The 19469-nt window shown below is 50.1% G+C and overlaps 1 protein-coding gene across 5 annotated transcripts in view; it reads left to right on the forward strand.

Moving 5' to 3' along the window:
• Positions 1-19469, forward strand: part of LOC119966976 (dynein heavy chain 8, axonemal-like) — a 1648910-nt gene that overhangs the window by 300118 nt on the left and 1329323 nt on the right. For 4 of the 5 annotated variants that reach the window (XM_038798944.1, XM_038798946.1, XM_038798945.1 and 1 more), the window contains one exon: positions 17752-17898. The exons of the other annotated variant lie outside the window; for it this stretch is intronic. In XM_038798944.1, the coding sequence (XP_038654872.1) occupies positions 17752-17898 (147 nt within the window). The remainder of the gene's footprint in view (positions 1-17751; positions 17899-19469) is intronic. 5 annotated transcript variants of the gene reach the window in all.

The following is a 19469-nucleotide window of genomic DNA, read 5'->3' on the forward strand; positions in this document are numbered from 1 at the left end:
CCGTGGGGGAAACAAGATGGCGGCGCCTGAAGATCCTGCGGGGGACAAAATGGCGACGCCAATGGGCCGCACGTTGCGGGAGCTGGACAAGATGGCGGCGCCCATGGGCCGCAGGTTGCGAGGGCTGGACAAGATGGCAGTGCCCATTGGCCGCACGTGGACTGAGGAGGGGAAGATGGCGGTGCCGACTGGCCGCGCGTGGCCCCGTGTGGTGAAGATGGCGGCGCCCACTGGCTGCACGTGGTCCAGGGAGGTGAAGATGGCGGCGCCCACTGGCCGCGTGTGGTCTGGGACGAAGATGGCGGCGCCCATTGTGTGTAGGTCAGGGGGGAGGGGGCGATAGAGGCGACTGCACGGGCTTGGCACACCGCTGCGAAGTGCCTCTTTTTGCCGCAAGCCTTGCAAATGGCTGTGCGGACCGGCAGCGTTGGCGGGGGTGCTTCTGCTGGTCGCAGAAGTAACATCGGGGACCCCCGGGGTGCGTGGGTGGACTGGCTGGGTGAAGCCCCAGCTGGGCCGGCCGGCTGTGGGGTCCACGAGGGATAGAAGGGGTGGGCCGCGCGGCCGGAGGGGTAGGCCTGAGCATTACGTGAGGCGACCGTCATGGAGAGTGCCAAGTTTTTAGTCTCAGCTAGGTCGAGCGTGGCCCCTTCTAGCAGTCTTTGGCGTATGAGGTCCGACCCAATCCCCGTTACAAACGCATTGCGCATAATAAGGTTGGAATGCTCGGTGGCCTTGACGGCCTGACAGTCACAGTCCCGGACGAGTGGGATTAGGGCCCGCCAGAAGTCTTCTATGGACTCACCAGGGAGTTGAGAGCGAGTGGCGAGTACGTGCCTGGCGAAGAGTGTGTTTGTTTTCTGTGCGTAGTTTTCTTTGAGGAGCACCATGGTGTCTGCGTAGTTTGGAGCGTCCTGGATCAGCGGAAACACGTTGGAGCTCAACCTTGAGTACAGGATCTGTATCTTCTGAGCCTCCATCGGAGGGATGGTCGCTGAGTTGATATAGGCCTCGAAGCAAGCTAGCCAGTGATTAAAGTTCTTTTTGGCGTCACTTGATCGTGTATCCAGCTGCCGGCGATGTGGTTTGATTCGGAGGTCCATCTTTTAGAAAATCTTACTGCAATAAATTGATGCACGATCAATTGTACAAAGACTAACGTTGGATACAACTGTGGCTTTATTGCAGTAAGGTGTGTGGCCTCCCACAGCAGCTGGCGAAATGGCTGCTGAATAGAGGACACGCTCCTCCTACTGTGCAGAACGAGCAGGCAGGGGCTACTGGCGAATCTGTAGTGCAGGTCCTACCTTACATCACCTAATACAGATGTAACAGTAGTTTACCACAACCCCCACACCCACCCCACAACCAGGTGTCATCCTGCTGGCAAGGTGTCACCTAAGGAGGACACCCCACAGGAGGACACAGGACAGGGGCCGCAGAAATTTCATTGACATGGGTAGCACCTGCCATCGGTATCCCTGCTGACAGGGATGGGTGGTAGGGTTAGATGACTCCCGGTGCCAGGCACTGGTGGGGCTATGGGTGGGGTGCGGAAGACATAGTGTCGAGGGTATCCGCCAGGGGTGTGGGTGGGATTAGGATGAGGGAGGGGTCATGCGGGGGAAGGGCCACAGTGCTGGACATGGCCATTGAGTGATCCGTTCGACCTGGATGAGCACATGTTCACCCCCTGCATAAAAATGGATTTCGGAGTCCAACTTGGAATGGTTGGCATCTGCCAGGCCATAGCGAATCTTGCAGACACACCTAGGCTGCACAAACAGGAGATTTTCGGGGAGGCCACTGCAGAACAGGTTGGAGAGCCAGCCACCCAACAGACAGAGGAGGAGGTGGGAAGGCGGTGCCATATCATGCCTTGTGTCGGCATCACCTGTCATTCGAGGACCTGCCGGACCGAACGTTTTGCCGATGACTGCAACTGAGCAGGTAGACCGTGTGTCACCTCTGCTGGATTATGGCGCTTCTGGAACCGCAGGGGTATGGGGGAGAACACCGGCTCGCAGTGGCATTCAAGGTGATGGTCGCCCTGAACCTTTATGCCAAGGAGTCTTTAGTACCCTCAATATCGACGCAAGAGAGTAGAACGGTAAAGAAGGCTTTAATAAGCTGAGAACTAGCCTGATGCCGAGACGGGTGCTTACTGGGTGCTGCCTCCATAGCGGCCCCTTATCTTCGACTCCCTGGTGGGCGGAGCCGGAGGTGGAGCCCTCACAGGGTTCCAAGCCAGGTCTGAAAGGGGACATCACCTTACATGATGATAAGGGTACAGTAACACAGTAACCCTTCATCACATTCACCCCTGTTTAAAAAAAAAGCAAAGTTCGGTGGGGGTGAAGTGGAATCACAAGTCTATTTGTTTCGGCGGCCTGATCGTCCTCGTCGACCTTCTCAGCTCGGGCGGCGGTGTGGCGGACACGGACATCTGAAGTGAGGGTACATCTGGGAGCACGGTGGTCGGAGCTTTGGTCCGGGTCGGGGTACGGGTTCCGGGCGCAGAGGAGATAGCTGGGGGTGGGGTTAGCGGTGCCGGCACCGGTGGGGTGTATGGGGGCACGCGGTCGGTGGGGGGGGGGGGGGGGGGGCTGGGCATCAGTGGGTGCCAGGTCCCGCAGGGAAACCGTGAGAGGGGGGGTCTGTAGTGGGGGAACCAGCGGGTGCCAGATCCCGGAGGGAAACCGTGTCTTGCCTGCCGTCGGGGTGCTCGGCGTCGGCGTATCGGGGGTTCGCATGTAGTACCAGCCCGTACCAACCTCCCCGGACAGGCGCCGGAATGTGGCGACTAGGGGCTTTTCACAGTAACTTCATTGAAGCCTACTCGTGACAATAAGCGATTTTCATTTCATTTCATTTCAGTAGTCAGACCCTCTCGACCAGGGGTCCGTTTTATGGCTCGTCGCGTGCCTCCGGAGAAGAACAGGTCCCGGAGTCGTCGGCCAAGGTGGAAGCGAGACTCCGGAGACGGACTTCCTGCGGACGACAAACAAGCGGTTGTGGGGGGTCTCATTCGTGGCCTTGCAGAGGAGCGACCTAATGGAGTGTAGGGCATCGGGTAGGACCTCCTGCTAGCGGGTGGTTGGGAGACTTCTCGACCGTGGGGCCAGAGGACAGCCTTCCAAACTGCCGCAATCTTCCTCTCCACCTGCCCGTTTCCCCGTGGGTTATAACTGGTCGTTCTGCTCGAGGCAATGCCCTTGCTGAGCAGATACTGATGCAGCTCATCGCTCATGAACGATGTACCCTGGTGGATATAAGCGGGGAGACCGAACAGGGTGAAGATGCTGTGCAGTGCCTTTATCACGGTGGCCGAGGTCATGTCGGGACAGGGGACGGCGAATGGGAAGCGGGAGAACTCGTCGATGACGGTTAGGAAGTGGGTATTGCGGTTGGAGGACGGGAGGGGACCTTTGAAGTCCACGCTTAGTCTCTCAAAGGGCCCCGAGGCCTTTACGAGGCGAGCATTGCCTGGCCGGTAGAAGTGCGGTTTGCACTCCGCACAGATCTGGCAAGCCTTGGTTCATGGCCTTGACCTCCTTGGTGGAGTAAGGTAGGTTGCGGGACATGATAAAGTGGGCGAGCCGGGTAACATCCAGGTTACAGAGGTTATTGTGGATGGCCTGCAGGCGATCTTCCTGCGCGTTGGCGCACATGCCGCGGGACAGGGCATCTGGGGGCTCATTGAGCTCCCCTGGGCGATACTTGATATCGTACGTGTAGGTGGAGAGTTCGATCCTCCACCTCAAGATTTTATCATTTTTAATTTTGCCCTGTTGTGCGTTATCAAACATGAAGGCTACCGACCGTTGGTCATAACAAGGGTGAACCTCCTACCGGCTAGGTAGTGCCTCCAGTGCCGCATGGCCTCCACAATGGCTTGTGCCTCCTTTTCAACTGCAGAGTGCTGAATCTCGGAGGCAGTGAGGGTCCGGGAGAAGAATGCTACTGGCCTGCCTGCCTGGTTGAGGGTAGCAGCCAGGGCGATGTCTGACACATCGCTCTCTACCTGGAAAGGGATTGTTTTGTCCACTGCATGCATAGCGCTTTGATGATGTCGGCCTTGATACGGCTGAAGGCCAACCGGGCCTCAGCCGTCAGGGGAAATGTCATGGTCTTTATGAGTGGGCGGGCTTTGTCCGCATATTTGGGGACCCACTGGGCATAATAGGAGAAAAGCCCCAAGCACCGTTTGAGGGCCTTGAGGCTTCGGGGGAGGGGAAGTTCCTTAAGGAGGCGCATGCGGTCAGGGTCGGGACCTAGGACCCCGTTTTCCACAACGTAGCTGAGGATGGCTAGTTGGGTTGTGTGGAAAATGTATTTTTCCTTGTTAAAGTTCAGGTTGAGGACTCGGGCAGTCTGGAGGAACATTTCAAGGTTCGCGTCATGGTCCTGCTGATCATGGCCGCAGATGGTGACATTGTCCAAGTACGGGTATGTAGCCCGCAAGCCGTACTGGTCCACCATTTGGTCCATCGCCCTCTGGAAGACGGAAACCCCATTTGTGACGCCAAAGGGGGCCCTGAGGAAGTGGAAGAGCTGGCCGGCAGCTTTGAAGGCAGTATGGGGCGATCCTTCGGTCGGATATGGAGCTGGTGGGAGGCGGATTTGAGATCGACAGTGATCCGATTGACCATTTCTGCTATGCGAGAAAGGGGGTATTCATCAAGCTGCGTGATGAATGGTCTGGCTCTGGTCCACGACCATCCGTTTCTTTTCCCCGGACCGTACAACCACCACTTGTGCTCTCCAGGGGCTGTTGCTAGCCTCGATGACCCCCTCTCCCAGTACACGCTGGACCTCTGACTTGATAAAAGTCATGTCTTGGGCACTGTACAACTGTCCTGGTGGTGACGGGCTTACAGTCGGGAGTGAGGTTCGCGAATAGAGAGGGGGGTGCGACTTTCAGTGTTGCAAGGCTGCATACCGTGAGGGGGGCAAGGGTCCGCCGAAATTCAGTGTCAGGCTTCGGTGGCTGCATTGGCAATCCAGCCCGAGCAGTAGCGGGGAGCAGAGGTGAGGGAGGATATAAAGTTTGAAACGAGCGTATTCGGCGCCCTGGACCAAGAGGTCCGCAATACAATACCCCTTGATTTGGACCGAGTGGGACCTGAAGGCGAGGGCTATGGTTTGGGATGCGGGATGGGTGCGCAAGGAGCAGCATCTTACCGTTTCTAGGTGGATAAAGCTCTCCGTGCTCCTGGAGTCGAAGAGGCAGGGAGCTTTGGCTGCGTTTGGTCCAGGGTGACCGCTCCCAGTTGCGGATAGTCCGAGTCCTCAGCCGAGTCGGATTAACAAAATGGTCACCGCCGTCGGTCGCATGTGTCAGGTTGAGAAGATAGCCGCCGCCAAGATGGCTGCCCCCATTACTCGCACGAGGCCAATGACGCGTCAGCAGGGGGTGTGTCCGGTCGGTGCGCAGCCGCGTTGCGAGGCCTGCGGGCCTGTGAGCCTGATTTTCGGGCCTCATGAACTTTTTGTTTCTAGGCCTTGGGCCTGGCCAGGCAGACCCTCGCGAAATGCCCCTTCTTCCCGCAGTCGCTGCAGATGTCGGAGCGGGCTGGGCAGCTTGGACGTGGGTGCTGGCCCTGCCCACAGAAATAGCATGGTGCGCCCCCTGTCTGGGCGGGTCGTCGCATGGCGCAAGCCTGTAGCGTGGCTGAGTCTGGAGAAGTCTGAGGGGGGTCCGCGGGGTACGTGCCTATATTGTGACGGGCCACTTCCAGCGAGGTGGCGAGCGTTACTGTGTCCTGGAGGTCTTTTGCTCCATTTTTGAGGTGTCGTTTCTGGATGTAGGTCGAACTGATGCCAGCCACGAAAGCGTCTCTAATGTGCAGGTTCATATGGAATTTCCCCATCACATCCTGATGATTGCAGTGAGCGCGGTGAGCGCAGTGAGCTTTTCTATGAATTTGTCTAGTGTTTCCCCTGAGCGCTGCCGGCAGGTGGAGAGTAGGTGCCGGGCATGTACCTCGTTTATGGGTTTGACGAACCGCTTGCGTAGGATCTCGACCGCCTCGTCATAAGTAGTCGCCTTCTTGATCGTGGTGGAGATTCTGTGAGTCACCCGGGTGTGGAGTAGGCGCAACCTGCGTGGCCTGGGATGGGGGTCTCCGATGAGTCCAGGTAGGCCTCGAAGCAGCGGAGCCAGTACTTAAAACTTTCTGTGGCCTCCGATGTCCGTGCTTCCATGTTGAGCTTCACTGGCTTGAGACCTGCGTCCATCCTAACGTAGTTCAGCTTATTAAATTGTAGTACCCTCAATAACGACGCAAGAGAGTAGAACAGTAACCATTCATCACAGAGTCCTTCCAAACAGCAAGTGGAGACCTGTCTAGGATCTCGCAGATGTTTTTTGGCATTCATTAATGGGATGTAGGTGTCACTGGTTAGGCCAGCATTTATTGCCCATCCCGAGAAGGTGGTGGTGAGTTGCCTTCTTGAACCGCTACAGTCCTTGAGGTGCAGATGCACCCACTGTGCCATTAGGGAGGAAGTTCCAGGATGTTGGCTCAGCGACAGTGAAGGAGCGACCATATATTTCCAAGTCGGGGTGGTGAGTGGAGGGCACAGAAATGCAGTGCCAGTTAAGATAGTATATCGAATAGTGAACAGGTCTGCAGGAAAAGGTCGAGAACTATTGAAAGGACATCCCATAGCAGAAGGGAAAGATCAAGCAGTAGCAGTACAGAACGAGATACCAAGCGGGAGAGGGTCGTAGTTTATCAAGGTCTCGGAACATGAGTAAGACTGCGAATACTAATAGGAGTAGAAGCCCACATGCACGTGAGATTTTGGTGGCTTCCAATAAATTCGACGAAAAAGTTATCAAAGATGCCAAACAGCAAGAACTGCATAGTTGGAGTGAATTTGGGGTATACACGGAAGTACCGGATAGGGGACAAAGAGCTCTATCCCACAGATGGATTTGCATGAAATAGGTTCTTCCGGATGGAACTTATAAGGTAAAGGCCAGACTTGTGGCAAGGGGATTTGAAGAAAACTTAGAAGATCGGGATTTAAGGGTCGATTCACCTATGGCAGGAAAGGTTATTTTCAAGATCTTCTTGGCTCTATTAGCAACAAAGGCGTGGGAATGCAAATCTATAGATATAAAAGCAGCCTTTTTGCAGGGGCATCAGCTCAAGAGAGACATTTTTCTCCGTTCTCCTAAAGCGGCAGCTAACACAGAAGGGGTACACTGGAAGTTGAATAAATGTGTACGTGGATTAAATGATGCGTCTAGAGTCCGGTATTTTTCGGTAAGGCCAGTTTTGTTAAAGTTAGGCTGTTGCCTGTTGATAGCAGATCCGGCAATGTTTTACTGGCACTATAAAGGAAATATTTCTAACATCTTTATGATGCATGTCGATAATTTTTTGTGGGGTGGGACTCGTGCTTTCAAAGCTATTGTAATCTCTGATTTGAGGAAAGAATTCAGGGTTGGAAGTCAGGCTTCTGGTGCACTTAAATATATTGGACTTGAAATCGGACAGACTAAGTTAGGGGCAACTTTACGTCAGCAATCTTATTTTGAAAGCATCAGTACAATAGCAATTAGTCATGGCCGGGTTTCACAAAAAGACGCAATGGTTTCAAAGATGGAAAAAGAGCATATGCTAAGTTTAATTGGGCAACTGAATTGGTTAGGTAGACAGACTAGACCGGACGTGAGTTTTGATGTCTTAGAGTTGAGTTCAAAAATTAATGATCCCAAAGTGGAAGACATAATAAGAGCAAATAAAGCGTAGGGTCAAACTAAAAATGCAGGAGTGTGTTTTGAGGGTCCCAGTTTTAGGTGACCTTTGGCACTTGAAACACATAGTTTATAGTGATGCGTCCTATGCAAATTTTTGTGATGGGGCTTCAAGCGCCCATTCAAGCGCCCATTCAAGCTTCCATTTTATAATTTTCCTTTTGGGGAACAATGGTAAATGTTGCCTTTTTGTTTGGGAAACAAAGAAAATAAGGAGAATGGTCAAAAGCACTTTGGTTGCTGAGTCGTTAAGCCTTGAAGAGGCGGTGGATACGGCCTTTTATTTATCTCAGAGATTGACAGAAATTTTGGGATTAGGGGAGTTGGGTAATATACCTATTGAATGTCCCAGTGACAAATCCTTGTGAGGAAATGTGCCCTCTACAAAAAGTGTCAATGAAAAAAGGTTAAGGATAGACATCGCAAGTTTGAAGCAGATGTTGGACAGAGTGGAGATAGCAAAAATTAAATGGGTTGACAGTAGCTATCAATTGTCAGACTGTTTTGCAAAAAGAGGGGCTAGTTTACAGAAACGTTTGCATATTGTTAATGAAGGGCTCCTGTTTCTGTAACTGCTTTTTCTCTTCCAAAAATGAAGAAAAATGGGGGAAATTGCCTGTGTGTTTTTGAGTTTCATGTAATTTTGTTTTCACCTAATTATTTTTTTTTCTCCAAGGAAGGGGAGACTGATACGTAATGGGTTAAGAGACATTCCAATTAGTTGTCTCATTTGTCTCATGAAGGGCAGCAGGGTAGCATGGTGGTTAGCATAAATGCTTCACAGCTCCAGGGTCCCAGGTTCGATTCCCGGCTGGGTCACTGTCTGTGTGGAGTCTGCACGTCCTACCCCTGTGTGCGTGGGTTTCCTCCGGGTGCTCCGGTTTCCTCCCACAGTCCAAAGATGTGCGGGTTAGGTGGATTGGCCATGCTAAATTGCCCGTAGTGTCCTAAAAAAAGTAAGGTTAATGGGGGGGGGGGGGTTGTTGGATTACGGGTATAGGGTGGATACGTGGGTTTGAGTAGGGTGATCATGGCTCGGCACAACATTGAGGGCCGAAGGGCCTGTTCTGTGCTGTACTGTTCTATGTTCTATGTTCTATTTGTGTTAAGTATCCAATTGACAGTGATATGTTAGAGGCTTCAGATGGCCTTTGTGTCAGGTGATGTGATGGTAGAGTTTTGTGCAGTCTGTTAAATTAAAATAAAGGCGTTTGTGAAAAGGAGCAGAACCTTTGACTCTTTATACAACAGCAGCTAAACGTCTAACAGGAGTTCCCAGATATTTGCTACTCTTGTCCTTCTAGATGGTAGTGGTCGTGGGTTTGGAAGGTGCTGCCGAAGGAACCTTGGTGAGTTATTGCAGTGCTTCTTGTAGATGGTGCACGTGTTTGCCACTGTTCATCGGTGGTGGAGGGTTTGAATGTTTGTGGAAGGGCTAGCAATCAACCGGGCTGCTTTGTCCTGGATGGTGAAAAGCACCTGTTTTTCTAATTTTTTTAAAATTCTCCTCCTTTTTCACATTTCCTCCCAAATTTACACCCAACAATAAACAATAATCAGTAACTAATCAATCCCCATATCAACAACAACGATCCCATCCTGGCCACCAAATCCTAGGCATTGGCCCGCATGTTAACATAAACAAGTAACAAAAAGGAATCAGGAATCACCCACAGTCACCATTAACACATACAATCCACCTCCCCCCAATCCTCCCAGCCCCCAACGATCGATGTGATCCAATTCTCGAAAGTGCATAATGAATAACGCCCATGAATTGTAGAACCCCGCTATCCTTCCCCTCAGTTCAAATTTTACCTTTTCAAACGTCAAGAATTCCAGCAGGTCCCCCCACCACGCCAGGGCACAGGGTGGAGAGGTTGCTCTCCACCCAAACAGGATCCGCCTTCGGGCGATCAACGAGGCGAAAGCTACATCATCTGCCTCCACGCCCGTTTCCAACCCCGGCTGGTCCAACACCCCGAATATGGCCTCCTGAGGGCCCTGGTCCAGTTTCACGTGCACCACTTTAGAGATTACCCTAACCATCTCCTTCCAGTAATCCTCTAGCTTCGGACAATGAACGTGCTTTGCGGGGCCTTCTTCGCAATGTTCACACACATCTTCTACCCCCTCAAAGAGCCGGCTCATCCTCGTCCTTGTAAGGTGCGCTCTGTACACCACCTTCAGCTGTATCAGCCCCAATCTCGCACACGAGATCGAGGTATTCATCCTCCGGAGTACCTCACACCAGAATCCCTCCTCCATACCTTCTCCAAACTCTTTGTCCCACTTTGCCTTGATCCCTTTTAGTGGCGCCATCTCCTCATCCAAAATAGCCCCATAAACCGCTGATATTGCCCCCTTCTCCAGTCCCCCTGTCGTCAGCGCTTCCTCCAGCAATGTGGAAGCCGGCTCTACTGGGAAGCTCTGTATCTTCTTTCTGGCAAAGTCTCGAACCTGCATGTATCTAAATATTTCCCCCCTTCTCCAGCCTATACTTCGCTCCCAGCAACTTCCATCCCACAAAACGACCCCAAGAAATAAATCTTTTAGTGTTCTAATTCCTTTCTCCTCCCATGTCCGAAAATTTCCATCCCACTTCCCTAGCTGAAATCTATGGGGGGTGATTCTCCGAGCCTCGCGCCGGACCGGAGAATCGGTGCCATTTGCGCCAGCCATTTGACACAGCACTGGCCACTGGAATCGGCCGGGCCGCCGATTCTCCAGCCCGGATGGGCCAAGCGACCACACGGATTCGACAAAGTCCCGCCGGCGCCGTTCACCCCTGGTCGCTACCGGCGGGAGCTCAGCGCGAAGGGACGGGGGGCCGGCCTGTGGGGCGTGGAAAAGCGCTCCGTCACCGGGGGGGGGGCTCCGATGGGGTCTGGCGGGCCGGCCTCTCCCCTCCCCAGGTCTACTTTGTTGCGCGTCTGGTCCCTGAATCCCCACGCCATGTTGCGTCGGAGCCGGTGAGCTGAAGAAGAACCCGCGCATGCGTGGCCCAACTGCGCATGCGCGTGTTGGCGCGGCGCCCATTTGACACCGGGAATGGAGGCTGGAGTGGCGTGAACTGTTCTAGCACCGTGCTGTCCCCCTGTGTGGGATAGAATCGGTCATCCCCGTGCCCGTTTTGTGCTGTCGTGAAATGCGATTGCGATCACGATGGCACAAACAATTCGTCTCCATTTTGGAAAATCGCCCCCATTGTTCCCCCGAATTGGCATTTCCCCTGACCCTGCCCCCAACCCGAAGTGCTGTCAAAACTGCCTCCAAATTCTCAACAAAGCTATTACTGGACTCCCTGAGTATCTCCCCAGAGCCGTCGGGAGCGGCGCCGTCGCTAGCGCCTTCAATCCTGACCCCCGACTCAAACTCTCCTCCATTCTGACCCATTGGGAGTCAACCCCTCTGACCCAGCTCCGTACCTTCTCCACATTCGCCGCCCTGTAATAATACATTAGGTTCGGAAGACCCAAACCCCCTGCCTGCCTTCCTCTCTGCGGTAGCACCTTTTTAATTCTGGCCATCTTCCCTCCCCATATGAATGAGGTAAGCATCCCTTCAATCTCTCTAAAAAAATGCTTTTGGCATTGAAAAATAAACAGGAATCGTGGCAGCACATTCATTTTAACCGCCTTACCCGACCTGCCAATGACAGAGGGAGACCATCCCACCATGCCAGATCAGCTTTCACTCTCCCCACCAAACTAGAAATGTTGTACCTACGGAGCCCCTCCCAATCCAGGGCAACCTGCACCCCCAGGTATCTAAAGTGAGTCCCTTCCTTATGGAATGGCAGTCCCCCCCACCCCTGCGCCCATCCCTGGCCGAGGCACCACAAAATATTCACTCTTGTCGAGATTTAATTTGTACCCTGAGAAAGACCCAAACACCCAAAGAAGATCCATTTTTCCCCCTATTGACACACTTGGTTCCGACACATATAACAACAAGTCATCGGCATATAAGGACACCCTAAGCTCTATCCCCCCCCCCCCCCACCCCGCACTGTCCCTTTCCATACCCCCAAACTTCTTAATGCGGTGGCCAATGGCTCAATTGTGAGTGCAAACAGCAGAGGGGACAGAGGACATTCCTGCCTAGTCCCACGGTGGAGAGGAAAGTATTTTGAGTTGATGTTATTTGTGCGGACGCTTGCCTTATACCATTTTCCTTTACCCAGTCGACAAATCTAGGTCCAATTCCAAACCGCTCCAGAACTCCATCAAGTACCCCCATTCTACCCGGTCAAACGCCATCTCAGCGTCCAATGCCACAACCACCTCTGTTTCTTACCCCTCCGCCGGTACCATAACCACGTTCAATACCCTCCTAATGTTCGAAAAGAGCTGCCTCCCTCTCACAAACCCCAGCTGATCTTCACCTATCTCCTTCGGGCGACACTCTTCTAGCCTACCTGCCAGTACCTTAGCCAATATCTTTGCGTCCACGTTTAAAAGTGATATTGGCCTATATGACCCACACTCTGTTGGATCCTTATCTTTCTTAAGCAATCGGGAAATCGTGCCTGCTCCAAGGTTTGTGGTAACATCCCCTTCCCTATCACCTCCTCAAACAGACCCACCATCAGCAGTACCAGCTTATTTTTGAATTTTTTATAATATTCCACTGGAAACCCATCCGGCCCTGCCACCTTCCCCTACTGCATCCTCCCAATCGCATCTTTTATCTCCTGCTCCATTATCGCCCCCTCTAATGTAGCCCTGTCCCCCTCCCCCAACCTCAGGTACTCCAGCCCATCTAGAAATTCCTGCATCTCCCGGCCTCCCCCAGGCTCTGACCTGTACAGGCTCTGACCTGTACAATCTCTCATAGAATTCTTTAAAGACCTTGTAAATCTGATCTGGATCTACCACCAACCTCCCTGCCCTGACCTAGACCTGGACGATTTCCCTTGAGGTGTGGTGTCGAGCATCTTGAGTGTTGTTGGAGCTGCACTCATCCAGGCAAGTGGAGAGTATTCCGTTACACTCCTGACTTGTGCCTTGTAGATGGACAGGCTTTGGGGGGGTCAGCAGGTGAGTTACTCGCTGAAGAATTCCTCGCCTTTAACCTGCCCTGGTAGCCACATTGTTAATGTGGTTAGTCTGGTTAAGTTTCTGATCAATGTTGATTGTGGGAGATTCAGCGATGGTAATGCCATTGAATCTCAAGAGGCGATGGTAAGATCCTCTCTTGTAGGAGATGGTCAATGCCTGGCACTTGGGTGGCACAAATCTAACTCGCCACTTGTCAGCCCAAGCCTGGATATTGTCCAGGTTTTGTTGCATTTAGACATGGACTGCTTCATTTTCTGAGGAGTCACGAATGGTGCTGAACATTGTGCAGTCATCTGCAAATATCCCCAATTCTGACCATATGATGGAAGTGAGGTCATTGATGAAGCAGCTGAAGATGGTTGGGCCTAGGACACTACTCAGAGCAACTGCTGCAGTGATGTCCTGCAGTTGAAATAATTGATCTCCAACCACCACAATCATCCCGTAACAGCCTTCCTGAACAGGCATCGGGATGTGGCGACTAGGGGCTTTTCACAGTAACTTCATTGAAGCCTACTCATGACAATAAGCGATTTTCATTTCATTTCATTTTTTTCATCTTCGTTTGTACCAGGTATGACTCCAACCAGTTTTCCCTCTAATGTCCTCAACTGTTCCTCAGACGACAAGCTCTTCATTCCTGGGATTATTCTTGTGAACATCCTCTGGACCCTTTCCAAAGCCAGCACATCCTTCCTTAGCTACGGGGCCCAAAACTGTGTACAATACTCCAAATGGGGTCTGACCAGAGCACTATACAGCCTGAGAAGTACATCCCCGGTCTTGTATTCTAGCCGTCTTGACATGAATGCTAACATTGCAGTTGTCTTTCTAACTGCCGACTGAACCTGAACGTTAACCTTAAGAGATTCATGAACAAGGACTCTCAAGTCCCTTTGTGCTTCTGATTTCCTAATCATTTCCCCATTTAGAAAATAGTCCATGCCTAAATTCCTCCTTCCAAAGTGCATAACCTCACACTTTTCCACATTGTATTTCATCTGCCACTTCATTGCCCACTCTCCTAGCCTGTCCAACTCCTTCTGCAGGCCCCTTCCTTCCTCAATACTCAATCCCTCTACAGAACTTTGTATCGTCTGCAAACTCAGCAACACAGCAGAAATTTATCCCAAGGATGAGGAAACATGCTAAGGGGAGGACAAGGCATCCATGATTGACGTGGTTAGTCAAGGACAGCATAAAAGCAAAGGAAAAGGATACAAAATGGCGATGATTAGTAGAAGCCAGAGGATTGGGAAGCCTTTAAAAGCAGAGGACAAGTAAAAAAGCAATAAGGGGAGAGAAGGTGAAATATGAGTGTAAGCTAGCTAGTAATATAAAAGAAGGAACACTTGAATTGGGGCGATTTGGAGTGCCGTAACATTGTGAAGTTGTTGATAACAGTCCTCTTTGCAGTTGTCGACATAGTACGCCCTGTCAAGGGAGGGGCGGGTGAGGCATGGGGGCAGAACCATGTGGAACGGCAATGGGTGGGCTGTTCGTTGCATCGACCGCTGAACCTTGGGCCTGGCCATATGTCTGGGTACCCCTGCTCAATGGCAGTCACTGCCATATGAGGGCAGCACGGTAGCACAGTGGTTAGCACTGTTGTTTCACAGCTCCAGGGTTCTAGGTTCGATTCCCAGCTTGTGTCACAGTGTGTGTGGAGCCTGCATGTTCTCCCTGTGTCTGCGTGGGTTTCCTCTGGTTGCTCCGGTTTCTTCCCACAAGTCTCGAAAGACGTGCTGTTGGGTGAACTGGCTATTCTGAATTCTCCCTCTGTGTACCCAAACAGGTGCCGGAATGTGGCGACAAGGGCTTTTCACAGTAACTTCATTGCAGTCTTAATGTAAGCCTACTTGTGGCAATAAAGAATTTTATTATTATTAATTTTCCCCACTGCCGGATCTCCCTATCCTCCGAATGGAAGGGATCTTGATGGCGTCTTCCTGAGTGCCCCAGATTGAGGACCGCCATCCTGCAGCTCTTGGACCCCCCCCCCCCATCCAGGTTAGGCCCGAACTTGCAAGTCTCAGCCACCTTCCTTAAGCGCACCAAGAAATTGCTGTTCGATTCACCTTGGGTTGCTCTGTGTAAGCAGAATCGGTGAACGATGAATGGTGGTTTTGGGTTTAAGTGGTTTTCTACCGAAGCTGAAAAAGACCGGGAGTCAGGCACGTCCAGGTCTGTCAAGCTGTTGGTAAGTGCATACATTGGCCTGCCAACCACTGTTAGTAGAATTACGGTCTGCTGTTCATCTCCAGTTACGATGTTGGCCCAAAACAAAAATTGCATACGCACTACATATTGAGCCGAATCACCTTTACTCACGCCGAAGGCCTCCAACTTCCCTATATGAGGCATCTCGGTTGGTTGAGGTCAGGCCTCTTACAGCCTAGATGAAGTGGTCCGGATGCAGAACACGCAGTGCCGGCAGCAATTCCATTTTAGCGCTGTCTCCAGTGTTGATTTCCGACGGACGAGAAACACTCATAGGATGCACGGCTCAATACAAAAAAGAGATCTATTCAGATACACTACTAAAGGGCAGCACAGTGATGCAGTGGTTAGCGCTGCTGCCTCACGGCACTGAGGACCGAGGTTCGATCCCGACCCGGGTCACTGTCCGTGTGGAGTTTGCACATTGTCCCCATGTCTGCACAGGTCTCACCCTCACAATCCAAAGAAATTTGGAGGGTAGGTGAATTGTCATGCTAAATTGCCCCTTAATTGGAAAAAGAGAATTAGATACTCTAAATGTATTTTTAAAATGATACACTACTAAACTCCCACACCCCAAAGGGCTACCTTCCCCAGGCACTCGGGCTAGAGTTTTTATACTGTGGAGCCTTCTCTGTTAAAGGAGAAGCTCTGCTCCCAATTACCGGTTCATACTCGTTATGAGTTAATGGGAACCAGATGGTGCTCACTCCCTTACTTTCCAGGGAATCATAACAGGAATCATCCAAAAATGCAATTTAAATTACAACTAGGGAAGCACGGTGGCACAGTGGTTAGCACTGTTGCCTCAAAGCACCATGGACCCAGTTCAATTCTGGCCTTGGGTGACTGTCTGTGTGGAGTTTGCACTTTCTCCCCATGTTTGCGTGAGTTTCCTCTGGGTGCTCCGGTTTCCTCCCACAGCCCAAAGATGTGCAGGTTAGGTGGATTGGCCATGATAAATTGCCCCTTAGTGTCCAAAAGATTAGGTTGGATTACTGGGGTATGGTGATAGAGTGGGGGAGTGGGCCTAGGTGGTGTGCTTTTTCCAAGAGTAGGTGCAGACTCGTTAGGCTGAATGGTCTCCTTCAGCACTGTAAGTATTCTATGATTCTATGGGCGGGATTCTCCGGCTGCGCCCGCCCAGCAACTGGAGAATCCCGCCCGAGGTCAATGGAGTTCTCCGTTGTACGTGGCTCGCCCGTGGCGTTCTTGCGGCGGGCAGGGCAAGAGAATCCAACCCGATGACTTCAAATGGTTCCGATAGTCTTAGTTCGGTTAGAAGACTTGACACCATTTTTTAGCTTCTGGGTAATTGCTGTATTGATCCGCTCTGATCCCTCCCCTCTCCCCAAATAAGACATGCAACTATTTATCACTACACCTCCAACCTTTCCAATATGCCCTTGAACCCCCATGGAACCCTCTCGACACCCCGAGGGATTCACCAATGCCCTACCACCACCGTCATTATCCCTGATTGCCCCTTTGACCCCACCACATGGGACACACCCAACCCTCAATCCACATGGGACGGCGATAGTGGTATTTGAACCCATGTCACCCAGATCTTGTCCTGGGTCTCTGGATTGCTATCCCAGAGACAACACCACTATTTCCACACTTCTCCTAGAGATCGGAGTGGCTGGATATCAAGATTAGTAATTACGAGCTGGGTGGCAATCCAACTCAATTGTGACTCCACCAGAAGTTATCATAACACAGTATTGGCACTGAAACAGTTCCATCTGTGCTTTAAGGTAACATAACAGAAGAATTAATTCCAGTTACATAGAAGCATACATAGAAAATAGAAGCAGGAGGAGGCCTTTCGAGCTTGTTCTGCCATTCATTATGATCAATGGCTGATCATCAAGTTGAATGCCCTGATTCCTTAATCCCTTTTGCCCCAAAAGCTATATCTAAAACTTTATTGAAATTACACAATGTTTTCCCCTCAGCTACTTTTTGTGGTAATGAATTCCACAGATTCATCACTCTCTGGTTAAAGAAATTTCTCCTCACCTCAGTCCTAAAAGGTTCACTTATCCCTTATCCTCAAACTATAAAAATGAACATCGCTTATTGTCACAAGTCGGCTTCAAATGAAGTTACTGTGAAAATCCCCTATGACCCCGAGTTCTGGACTCCCCACCATTGGGAACATTCAATTGGGAAAAGACTGGAGGTCCATATGGAAGCTGATACGTTGAAACTATACACTGGCATTTTTGATTGAGAGAACTAAACTGATTCACAAAAATCTAATGATAGCTTGAGTTCCACAGATCTGTTTCGCAGACCCAACTCTAAAGACAGATTTTCAGAATGTTCTGTTCAAGTATTCCTCATAGCTATCATTTAGCAGGTCAGAAACATGCAACAGATAACTCTCAAGCCGTACATTTAAAGTATAATTGTCCTTTATCAGATATTAGTATTAAAATGACCATAATGACGAGGGATGCTCATCGTGCAGCCACAATGCCAGTGTCCACGTAAAGCAAAATATCAGAAGCATGAAATTGCTGAATTTCGTTTCCAGATATAATGCTTCCCTTTGAAGAATGAGAAAAAAACTCTACTAGGTAAATTATGTAATTTTTATTTGATGTCTAATTTTTAAAATTTCAGTAGTTGATAGAAATGGGCAATAATCTGATTAACTGTAATGCAACCGATTTTCTTGTTTTTCAGGAATGTAAAAAATTGTTGGCAGAATATCGCAAATGTTTTCATAACACAAAGAGACACACAACTGAAACAGTGCGAGATATTCCATTTGATGTGTCAGAAATGTACATATTTGGTAAATTTGAAGTCTTCTGTAAAAGATTGGCAAAGGTAAAATTAATCTTTGGGGAAAATGCATTGCAATTATAATCTAGTTTTTCTCTCCATCTGCTCAGTACAAACTATTTTGTAACCACAACCACAAGTAGTAGCAACTCGTATTCCAGATATTGGAATTAGCGTTAGATGAATTACATTCGCATCTGGAAAAGTGATAGTGTTACGGATGCCAGACTAAGTCCCAAAAGTGGCTAAGATACCGCAACATTTTTTTACATTTTTAAGACTGCGAAAGATCAATGCGTTCCAGGACAGATTGCATGAGAAATAGGGCTTGGTTATTTTTACAAACAAAACTTTATTAAAATAAAAGAAAAACAATATTTATACTTTTAAACTATAAACCCAACAATAACAGTTTACATGTATCTCTTAATGCTAACAATTTCCAATTAAACAGCACATAAAATAAACATACAGCTCCATGCTTCACTTATACAGAAAAGCAAAACGATACTTGCATTCACAGAACATTCTTCTGTTGTTCGTGCACATCCTTTTGACCCATTTCTGAATGCCTGTCTCCGTGGCAGCTTTTCATGACCTTTTCCGGTCGCCTTCCAAATCCTTCTGTCCCCACCTGTTTGAACAGAATTCTTTTTCTATCCCTGAGCTCCACCCAGCCCCTCAAACACTGGTTCTGTCCTGGGGTGTCCAAACTTGAACTCATCATCGTTATCTGGGCTTCTGATTTCCCATTCGCGTTTACACAATAGAACAGGGCCATGTTATGAATGTGCAATTAACTTCCAATTTATGGGTAAAAAAGGCCAATAGACTCTGTAATGGGCCAATGGCTGGTCAGATCAGAGTGTCCTGGAGTACACCGGATCTTGAGTGAATCACCCCAGCTGAACAGAGTTATCCTGTTTATTCCCATGAACAAGTTTAAGTCTGAATGGGACAATGTATCTCGGCCAGGTGTGGGAATACACCTTTGACTCATGCTTGCAGTTTTGGATTGGATTTGTTTATTGCCACGTATACCGAGGTACAGTGAAAAGTATTTTTCCGTGAACAGCTCAAACAGATTTAGTCCATGAAAAGAAAATGAAATAAAAAGAAAATACATAACAGGGCAACACAAGGTCCACAATGTAAATACATAAACACCGACATCCGGTGAAGCATACAGGAGTGTAGTATTAATCAGGGCAGCATGGTAGCCCAGTGGTTAGCACAGATGCTTCACAGCTCCAGGATCCCAGATTTGATTCCCGGCTTGGGTCACGGTCTGTGCGGAGTCTGCACGTTCTCCCCATGTCTGCGTGGGTTTCCTCTGTGTGCTCCGGTTTCCTCCTACATCCAAAGATGTGCAGGTTAGATGGATTGGTTATGCTAAATTGCCCTTAGTATCCAAAAAAGGGTAGGTGGGGTTACTATGTTACAGGTATAGGATGGAAGCTCGGGCTCAAGTAGGGTGCTCTTTCTCAGAGTCGGTGCAGACTCGATGGGCCAAATGGCCTCCTTCTGCACTGTAAATTCTATGATACGAGGATCATTTAAGAGTCTGGTAACAGCAGGGAAGAAACTGTTTTAAAATCTGTTCGTGTTCTCAGACT

Source organism: Scyliorhinus canicula, chromosome 6 (genome assembly GCF_902713615.1).
Source record: "Scyliorhinus canicula chromosome 6, sScyCan1.1, whole genome shotgun sequence".
NCBI lineage: Eukaryota > Metazoa > Chordata > Chondrichthyes > Carcharhiniformes > Scyliorhinidae > Scyliorhinus > Scyliorhinus canicula.